The following is a 10,123-nucleotide window of genomic DNA, read 5'->3' as shown; positions in this document are numbered from 1 at the left end:
GTGGCTTTGGAGCCTGTCCTGGAACTAGCTCTGTAGACCAGGCTGGTCTCGAACTCACAGAGATCCGCCTGTCTCTGCCTCCCGAGTGCTGGGATCCCGATGACCCTTCTTAAGTTGACGTCCCATTAGCATGCCATGAACCAGCAGGGTTGGCGGGACGAGGCACGGGCTCAGGGGACTCAAAGATAAGCCATGTTGCCTTACAACTGCATGCTTTGTGTTCCTGGGCCTGGGCACAAGGCTGACAAGTGACCAAGGAGAGACCAATGGCAAAGGTCTCCACTCTGAGAGTCAGCTGCCTTCCATCTCCTGGGAGAAGTGGGAGATGCCTGGGAACTCACCTGGGGATGAAGGGCTGATCTGTCCTGTTCAGCTGCTGGGGGACTTCCTCCCAGCCAACACATTCATGGGAGCTGGGTTTGAGGGGGGACTCCTCATAGACATTGAAGGTGGTGTTGAGGTCACGAGTGGGTAGGGTAAGAGGAGTGGAGCAGTTCTGTAAGGCAGAAGGGCCCAGGGGCGCCCGGTTTTTAATGACTGTAGATGGGCAGACTCGAGAGGAGGGGGAGGAGGCCCTTTCTCCTTTGGGAGTTCTGGGTTCAGAGGAAGGCTGGGCCTTAGGTAGAGAGCCTCTCCTCAGGCAGGGAAGGAAGGACTGGCGCTGGCGCTTAGTCTCCTGGTTAGGGTCTGGAGGACTGCCTGGCTCTCTAGGATTTAGTTTCCTTTTCTTCTTCTTCTCCTCGGCAGGCTTTTGGAATGTCTTATCTGAGGTGCGGTCAGGTCCAAGCGGGATTCCCAGAGTGTGTGTGAGGCCATTCAGTTGCTTTGCCATGGTCCGGGTCACAGGACCACAGTATCCTGAAGACTCTGGATAGAGAAGGAACATGCTAAAAGGGGACCTGGGGCTGGGGGATTGTAGAGAATATGGGAGCAGACACAGGAGGCACAGAAGAGCCCTTAACTCCTCAGTACTCTTTGGCCTGTTTGTGCACAGAAACCCATGACCTTAGGCTCCAGCCTCCCACCACAGCATAGCCTGGCATCTGAGGCCCCAGTCCAGCCCCTGGCTACAAGTGGGCCTTACAGACTGCAACAGAGGGGTTGGGGATTTAGCTCAGTGGTAAAGCGCTTGCCAAGCGCAAGGCCCTGGGTTCGGTCCTCAGCTTCAGAAAACAAAACAAAACAAAACAAAACAAAAAAAAAAAAAAAAAACCAGACTGCAACAGAGAAAAGTGACACTTACTGGACTCCAAATACAACTCCTGAGCCAGAGGGCTCCCCCTCGCCTGACCAGAAGTCCTGGGGCTCTGAGTCCCAAGTTCGGTGTTTTCCTGGTGAACCAACTGCTGTAGGGTCTCGAATTCTGAGATCATGTCAGGTGTCAGGAGGTTGGCTGCCTGCAGCAGGGAGTATTGTCGCTGTGCCAGGCATAGCACCCGGAGGGCCAACCTAGAAAAGAGGACAGAGAATTTGTATGTGACTTATTTAGACCCAGCCCGAGCAGGCTGGCCATCGCTCTATCTAGATGTGGCTTAGGACACTTGGTCTACTATCTACTATCTCCCTTGTGCTTTGCCCCAGACTGGCTTTTGTCCCCCCCCCCCCCACCATGGATCCTGCTCTGAGGCACCCTCACTGAAAGCTAACACCTCCAGATAACGGTGGGAGGTGTCCCCTGTTATACATCCCTATGACAAAGGCTTGACTTGAGAAATAGGAAAAAGGTGCCAAGTGACCTTGGACTTGGGAAGTCTGAGTTCCTCCTCAGCTCTGCCATTTAATAGCCTTTAGTCTCACTTAGCCCAGAGTGGCCTTGAACATGCTGCAGTCTGAGAATGACCTTAAACTCCTAATCTTCCCTCCAGTCCCTGCTGCCCAGCACGAGGTTTATAGATGGCACCACTACTCCTAGCTTAGAGCTGTGGTCCTATCTCTACCCCCAGGGTTAGTTAAGAGCCCAGATCCAATCAGCCCTATTCAAATCTCAATGCAGGATCCTCACTGCACTGGTTAACCTCAGGCCCAGCAGCTTTAATGGGGTGGTAACAAGTACCACTGCATCACAGGGCTGCTGGAGACATCAGCTGAGGTGTTCTAAGTTTAGTCCTAAGTTCTAGGACTAAAATGTGAGCCACCACACCTGGCCTAAGTGACTTATTTTAGATGCAAATATTTAAAGAATGCCTGGCACACTGCAAGCTATTGTTTCTGTAAAATGGTATCTATCCTTGCTGGAATAAGAGGAGATTAAATAAGAGGCTATGTTGATTGTGGCTTTGAGAAGACCCTTGAAATGCATTTGGAGATGTGTTTGCTAGCTAATAGTAGGGACCCTGAAAAAGTGTTTGAAAATCAACACACATTTCACATGTACCAGGGGACTATTTAAAGGAAATTCTGAGGGTAATGTGATTATTGATATTGTAAATTTAGAATCTCATAAAGGAAATTTTCTTCCTCTAAGGCACGCCTGTGATAAAAGAAATAAACACAATTACCTTGGTAAGGATTATTCATGGCAAATGATTTATCCTCAGGTAACCACCTGTCTGGACTCTCTGAACCTCTTTACTGGCCAGTCAGCGTGTGCTCAGGAAACACAAACTCATTTGGCAAAGGCCCCTCAAGGCCTCACTTCGTGAAAGCAGGCAGGACATTAACTAACAAGGACACAGTGGAAACTCTATCTTTCTGAGCCACTATTGTGAGGAAGATCTGAATTCTCTTCTTTCTCTCTCTGTTTTGTTTTGTTTTTTGAGACAGGGTTTCTCTGTGAAACAGTCGGCTGTGTCTCTCTCTCTTTTTTAAAAAGATGTATTTATTTATTATGTATACAGTGTTCTGTATGAATGTATGCCTGCAGGCCAGAAAAGGGTGCCAGATCTCATTACAGATGGTTGTGAGCCACCATGTGGTTGCTGGGAATTGAACTCAGGACTTCTGGGAGAGCAGCCAGATATCTTAACAGCTGAGGCATCTCTCCAGACTGCCCCCACCCCATCTGAATTTTTTTTTTTTTTTGGTTTTTCGAGACAGGGTTTCTCTGTGGTTTTGGAGCCTGTCCTGGAACTAGCTCTTGTAGACCAGGCTGGTCTCAAACTCACAGAGATCCGCCTGCCTCTGCCTCCCGAGTGCTGGGATTAAAGGCATGCGCCACCACCGCCCAGCTTTTTCTTTTATTTTTCAAGACAGGGTTTCTTCTGTAGCATTGGAGCCTGTCCTAAACTAGTTCTGTAAGGCCAGGCTGGCCTTGAACTCAGAGATTTGCCTGCTTCGCTGGGATTAAAGGCGTGTGCCACCACCGCCCAGCTCCCCTTCTGAATACTTAAAAAGAGTGTTCTTTGGGAGAAATACATGGGTCTGGATGTCAGATGACTCAGGTTTGGGCTCTGTCTTTGCTCTGCACCCTGCACAAAGGCTACAGCTCCCCAATTGACACATGGGCAGTTGGACTTTCAAATCAGGTTTCCAGTATTTGTAAAACAGCATGGGAGGTAAAAGCAGGTGATCTTTGTGAATTAAGTAAACCCAGTCTACATAGTGAATTCCAGGACAGTCAGGGTTATGTAGAGAGACCAACCAACCAACAAATAAATAACAAAACACCAACCAACCAACAGATAAATAAAATAAAAAAGAAAGATTATTCCAACAAGAAAAAAAAAAGGTCTTGAAAAACTGAACAGGAAAAAATAAATCTCAAATCTGTTCTGCCCTGGTGCCCAAGGCTCTGGGTTCTAATCAAGTCTAAGGGAAATTCCAATTATCTGGTTGTCAGAGCTTTTTCAAATGCAAAGGATCCCACAATGCTCTGAAGCAACTGACACTTGGGATCCTGTGCCTTATTTTATTAGTATTTCATCTCAGAGAACTCAGAGAGAGTGGAAGACTTGTGATTCTCAAATCATAGCCTAGATAGAAATAACTTGTCAGAGGCCACTAAACCACTATAGGCAGAGCAAAAATGATGATCAAGTGGCCTCTCTTTTTAATGGGGGACACCAAGCAGAAAGACACTGAGTCCTCCACGGGAGTCAGTAGTTGGGAGGCCAATGGGACACCCCACCCGCATCTCCCTGCCTCCTCGGGGGCCCAGGGAGTTGGCAGCAGGAGACAGATAATGAGCCTTTGATTATTCAGGCCGCAGCATTTTTGCTGAGTCGGGAACAGACACTCCCCGACAAGAAATAAAATTAAGCAGGCCCTTCTGTCCGGAAGCTTTAAATACACTGCCTAGTGTGAACCATGCAGGGGAGGGAAGAGGGGGCTGACAGTAGTGATGCTAAGTGGCAGGGGGTTTGTGTACCGGGGCCACAGGAAAACAGGAGAAAAACCCCTCTCTGTGGCCCAGAAGAAACGGTCTAAATCTTTTCTCTCTGGCTTGGGGTGGGAGATCTTATTTACAATCTGTTGTTGAGGATGCATGGGAAAACCTGACTCATGAAGGTTGCCCCCCCCCTCCTCCTGGGACCCGGGCTCCTCTTGGCTGTACAGGGACAGCAGCTCTGCCCATAGACTGGAAAGCTGCCTGCCAGCACTCTGCCTTACCCAGTGCAGCTGATGCTGTCTATCTGAGAGGTGTGTCTGTGTGCATGCGTGCGTGTGACTATGGTTGTTTTGCTTTTTGCTTTCCTTGCCTGTTAGGTTGCCAACAATGCGGCATAATAAAGAAGATAGAATCCATGACCACAGCAAGGGCTTGAAAACTGCATGGGGTAAGGTTGACGAAAAGGGACTTGAACCTGGGCATGGTGGCGCACGCCTTTAATCTTAGAACTACATAGGCAGAGGCAGGAGGATCTCTGAGTTTGAGGTGAGCCTGTTCCACAGAGTAAGTTTCAGGACAGGCAGGGTCACAAAGAGAAACCCTATCATGAAAAACAAACAAACAAATAAACAAACAAACAAACAAACAAAAAGGGACTTAACTGTCAGCTAAGAACTAGAACTTTCATGACAATCTGAACACCAGCTCCCATCTCAGGAACCTGACCTGTCCCTCCCCACCTTGAACTCAATTGGCGAGAAGACACCTACTGCTTAAAGTGGTTCCCGTCCAGTTTCCGTGGTGAGTGTTGACTCATGACGGGCTTCGGCTGCAAAGTCAGACTAGGGGACCCTGGCAGGTTCGGCTCTGGCATCTGGTCTGGAAACTAAAGGAGATGGCATTAGTAGTATAGCTAGGATGATCTCCCAAAACCCTTCCCCTGGGCTGCTGACAGGATCAACAGACAACGGGGCTTGTCACTAAGCCTGAAACCCTGGGTTCAATCACTGGGACTCACACAAAGGAAGGAGAGAACCAACTGTCACTTGTCCTGACTCATACATATGCATATGGCATGGACACACATACACACTAGATATAGATAGATAGATAGATGATAGATAGATAGATAGATAGATATAGAGATAGATAGATAGATATAGAGATAGATGTAGATAAATATATAGACAGATAAGTAAGTGTTACAAAAAATAAGTAGAATCCTTCTCCCCCTTCTCCCAGCCACTTGCAAGCAGGTAAGCACCTGGTCGATCGAGATTTTCTGGTGGAGAAAGGGAGTTCCTTTATGATGTTCCACCAGCCCAAGCCTTCTCAAGGCCCAGGCTTCCCACCCACATGTCCTACCTGCTTGTCCTGTGGGGACCGCTCCTGCTCGGAAGTATTGTCCTCCAAAACCTTCTGGTCCGGAGCCTCTGCCTCCAGGCTCCCCTCTTGAAGGGTTCCACACTGTGCATGGAGTTCTGGGGTGTAGGACTGGCTGGAGCGCCCAGGCTGTAATGGGGAGCTGGGAAGGCTAAGGAAGAAGTGAATTTTGAGATTTTGAGAGGCCTAAGAGGTGGAGTAAGCAAGGAGAGGCAGAATGTTTTGGAATCTGCAACAGAGTGACAAGTGAGAAGCCATTGGGAGTGGGGGGGTGTCAGAGATTTTCTGGTTCAAGAGACAATGACACCCAATCCCTGTTGACCTTCTCATTTTTAAATATTTATTTATTTATTATGTATACAATATTCTTTCTGCATGTATGCCTGAAGGCCAGAAGAGCACCAGACCTCATTACAGATTACCTCATTACAGATGGTTGTGAGCCACCATGTGGTTGCTGGGAATTGAACTCAGGACCTTTGGAAGAGCAGGCAACGCTCTTAACCACTGAGCCATCTCTCCAGCCCCCCTGTTGACCTTCTCTTGATGAGGAGTCGCTGCTGATATGGCTGGGTGTTAGTGCTTCATCTAGGTTACTATTAGTGGCTAGTTGCTGGGTCCTGGCTTGGAACCCCTCATTTAGGTGCTAGAATGCAGGCAAAGATTCCTAACCCACCAAGTGGCAAAAAAGAATGGGGCTCATTCCTCCTGCAGCTGGTCTAAGGGATGGAGCAGGAAAGGGCAGCCAAACTCACTGTTGTGGTATGCTCAACTTGGGATGCTGTGGGGAGTTCTGCTGCAGGGCCTGGGCTCCTGCCTCATACACCTGGAGCTTTTCCCTCAGGGCCGCCACCTGAAACAAGAGCAGCCCAATCCTCAGAGCCCCAGGGGACCACAAAAGCCAGGGTGGGCACAGAACCCCAGTGGGCCTGCAAGCTTCTGTGCCTTGCTCCCTGCCCCAAGTCTGCCTCCTAGATGGTTCCTCACCTCAGCCTGGAGCTGCTGGCAGATGGTAGCATACTGGCTGATGTGATGGTCCAGGCTGATCACGTTGCTCTTCAGCTGCGGTGGGCACACACAAGAGACTTGTTTGTTTATTCAAACAAATGACAATGCTCTCCATGACCACGAGCTGTGTGCGAAGCCTCACTCATGGTACCGTGACTGGCTCTCCCAAGTCAGGTAACAGACCAGAGGTCTACTGTAATGTGCCTGGGACCACAGCAAGAGGCAGAGGATTGCGTGTGGCCTGAACCCTGACCGTAACACTCTACCCAGGCAGCGGCCTGCTCTGTAGCAGCTCCAGGTAAGCAGGGTTCACTGCGGAGACAGGCAGGGGAGACTGGAATTCCTCTGCTTTTGTCTGAGTCAGTGAACATGGGCATTGATATCACTGTATTGATAATACGGTTGTTGCCTGGAGCAAGTCTGGACACTTTGCCTCAGTGGAGCTGAGCTCTTCCACAAGACAAAAATATTACTGCTTCTATTACAAAGAGCATTCACGGCACAGGGGACCTTCCTGAGCTGGGGAACAATAAATAGAGATCTAAGGTGGCTGTCTAGGGCTTGTCCCCATCTTCTCTCAGGTTGGGGCACCCTCCACATGCAGGACATCCCCGCGGCATGTACCGTGAGTTTGATTTCCTTGGCACGGTCAGCATATTTGAGGGTGTTGTAGGTATCCTCATAGGTCAGGCTGGAAGGGCTGACCGCAGCAATCATCACAGTGCGGCAGTTGCCCCCAATGGAATCCTTGAGCAAGCGTGTCAGTTTGCTGTCTCGGTAGGGCACATGCGACTTGCGACCCTGGGGAAATAAGTAGCTAGCTGGGTTAGATCGTCCTGTGCTGGGGGGGAAAGACGCTCGTTTTCTGCTCTGGAGGTGCTGGACCCACTCTGCATTACCTTTGCATCGGCCAGGGCGTTGAGTACATTGATGAGTGCCAACAGAGAGCGGTTGATGTTGGCACCCTCCCGTAGCCGCTCTCCTTTGGCATGGGTGCTAGATGCCCGCTCTGAGCCAGCCAGGTCAATCAGGCTCATCTTGGCTACTTGAATGGCCTGGGTCAGCCCTGGAACCCGGTCCCGCTGTTTCACAAAGATCTGGGGGCACAGAGAGTAGAATGAGGAGTGTAGACATCAGGGACCCCAGTTGTAGACTGAGCACATGATGTCGCTCACCTGGAAGATGGCATGAGAGCGGGAAGACGTGGCGTTGGCATCCGTGGGATGCTGTGTGCGGCTACAGTTGCCTCTGGTCAGCATCTCCAGTAACTGTGCAGCTGAGTCTGGCTACAGAGGAGATACCCAGGGAGGGGGCTGTGGTCTTACCACCAGGGCTTTTCTCCTGGCAGAAAAGGCTGCTCTTCAGAGCCTGTCACCCTCCATTGCTATTGCCACCACCACCACTACCACCGCCACCACCATAGCATTCAGGAGATTCCCAAATTGCCACTTGAGGGAAGCCCAGAGGACCAATGGAGTGGCTGCCACACCTGAGGCCCAGCATGTACCTGGTGGAAAGAGAGTCCTGGCACCACCACTCCCTTATCAGGGTCCTCACGAATGGTGAGGGGTCCTTTGGGCTCCAGGAGGTCATGGATCTGCTCGTTATACACCTAGGAAAAAGGACAAGAGGAAGAGACCTAAGGAAGAGCGTGCTTCCTGGGACAGCAACAGAGCACTGACTGGGGGACTCGGAGGGGACAGACTTAGTGGAACCAGCGTTGAGACACCAGCCCTGAAAGTAGCACTTTGCAGGTCATGTCCGATGACAAGAGTAGGGAGGTCAGGTTTCCTTTCCGCATGGTCTGTCACTGGGCGATGTCTGTGTCCCCTAGACCCTCTTCCCCAGGTCCACTCCACCCCCTCTTCAGGTGTTCTGAGAATGAAGTACGATGTGGGCCAAAGAGGCAGCAGCCTTACTTCCAGGTAACTGATGAGCACCTCGAACTGTTTTTCTTCCTGGCGGGCTTCGAGACGCCTATAGAGCTCCATGGTGGTCAGGTACATGATGCCAGGGTCTCCCTCCCTTCCCAGCATGGTGTGTGTCTTCCCGGCCCCAGTGGCCCCATAGGCAAACACTATAAAGGACAAAATGGGGAAAGGGGGTGGCAGCTGGGCCAAATCTCCCTCTCTTAGGGCTATCCCAGCACGTTTCTGCCAGGCTCAACCTTCCCAAGTCCCTTTCCCCTGCTGTCAAAGCCCGCAGTCCCAAGGCTTCCACCACAGGTGTTCCCCCAGTGCTCAAGTTCAGTCATGTTCTCCCGGGGCCCATCCTGACCCCCAGGACCTGTGGATCTGCACTGGAGCTGAGGACTACCCTTCCTTCTCCAAGCTGGCTGAGGTCCGCAGTGTTCTCTTGCCATCACTCACCTGGGTTTATGGTGCGTACACACACACACACACACACACACACACACACACACACACACACACTCACATTCACACACCCCTTCCCTCTAGAGCATTTTAAGCACCAGGAGTTCAAAGCCATGTCTAACTATTTGGCTAGTACTGTAGACTAGGATGCAATGGAATGCGGTGTCTAGTCAAGTGAATGAATGGAACCCAAAGCAGAGAGCGGAAGATCCATGAGCCCCTTCTCTCAGAACAGCTAGGGAAGCCCACTACCCAGCAGGCAGTTCTCACCTGAGCAGTTGTAGCCCTGGAGAAAGCTGTCAAGGATGCTGTGTGTTGTGTGCTGGAACACATCTTGTTGAGTGGCCACTTCACCAAAGACCCGGTCAAAGACAAATGTCAGATCTTTGCCCTTCTTCTTGGGGCCATTGTGGGAGCCACTCCATTTTAGGCCAGGAAATCCCCCGTCACACTCCTCGGGGTCAAACACCAATACCCGCTCATCTACCACCTGAATCACAGGCCGCCGCTGACTCTCTAGCTCCTTAGGGGTGGGAGGCCTCACCCGCACGACCACCCGAACCACGCTGTCTTCCACAGCCATCACCATGGCAACACCTGTGCAAGAGACATGACTGAGATGAGGACCAAGCCAACTCAAGAGTATGCTTCAATATTAAAGGGTCTTTCCCCACCTTCCAAAGTGGCCGACCTCCACTTTTCTTTGTCCCCAAGGAAGCAAGACATCAATAGCAGTATCAATTATTATTATTATTTTGCTTTGTTTTGTTTTTCGAGACAGGGTTTCTCTGTAGCTTTGGAACCTGTCCTGGAACTAGCTCTATAGACCAGGCTAGCCTCAAGCTCACAGAGCTCAACCTGCCTCTGCCTCCCAAGTGCTGGGAGTAAAGGTGTGTACCACTGCCCAACTTTATTATTATTTTTTAAGACAGGGTTTCTCTGTGTAACAGTCTTGATTGTCCTGGAACTCTCTTTGTAGACCAGGTTGGTCTCGAAATTACAGAAATCTGTCTGCCTCTGCCTCCCAAGTGCTGGGATTAAAGGCATGTGCCCATCACCGCCCAGCAGCAGTATCAATTATGAATGCATA

At 50.4% G+C, this 10,123-nt stretch overlaps 1 protein-coding gene across 2 annotated transcripts in view; it reads right to left on the bottom strand.

Annotated features, from left to right (window-relative positions):
• The window catches only part of Kif18b (kinesin family member 18B), an 11,909-nt gene extending 2,287 nt beyond the window's left edge, over positions 1-9,622 (bottom strand). The window contains exons 1-12 of one of the 2 annotated variants that reach the window (XM_005369088.3): positions 9,304-9,622; positions 8,578-8,735; positions 8,166-8,270; positions 7,834-7,944; positions 7,558-7,755; positions 7,283-7,459; positions 6,638-6,712; positions 6,406-6,503; positions 5,633-5,801; positions 5,038-5,153; positions 1,244-1,449; positions 342-867 (exon numbers count right to left, since the gene is read on the bottom strand). In XM_005369088.3, the coding sequence (XP_005369145.1) occupies positions 342-867; positions 1,244-1,449; positions 5,038-5,153; positions 5,633-5,801; positions 6,406-6,503; positions 6,638-6,712; positions 7,283-7,459; positions 7,558-7,755; positions 7,834-7,944; positions 8,166-8,270; positions 8,578-8,735; positions 9,304-9,622 (2,258 nt within the window). Of the gene's footprint in view, positions 1-341; positions 906-1,239; positions 1,450-5,037; positions 5,154-5,623; positions 5,802-6,405; positions 6,504-6,637; positions 6,713-7,282; positions 7,460-7,557; positions 7,756-7,833; positions 7,945-8,165; positions 8,271-8,577; positions 8,736-9,303 lie in introns of both variants that reach the window. The other variant, XM_026777044.1, reaches the window with a different exon arrangement.
• Positions 9,623-10,123: the final 501 nt, after the last annotated feature.

This window comes from Microtus ochrogaster, unplaced genomic scaffold (assembly GCF_000317375.1).
Source record: "Microtus ochrogaster isolate Prairie Vole_2 unplaced genomic scaffold, MicOch1.0 UNK44, whole genome shotgun sequence".
NCBI lineage: Eukaryota > Metazoa > Chordata > Mammalia > Rodentia > Cricetidae > Microtus > Microtus ochrogaster.
The sequence above is the reverse complement of the archived record's forward strand: the minus strand, read 5'-3'. Positions and strand labels throughout refer to the sequence as shown.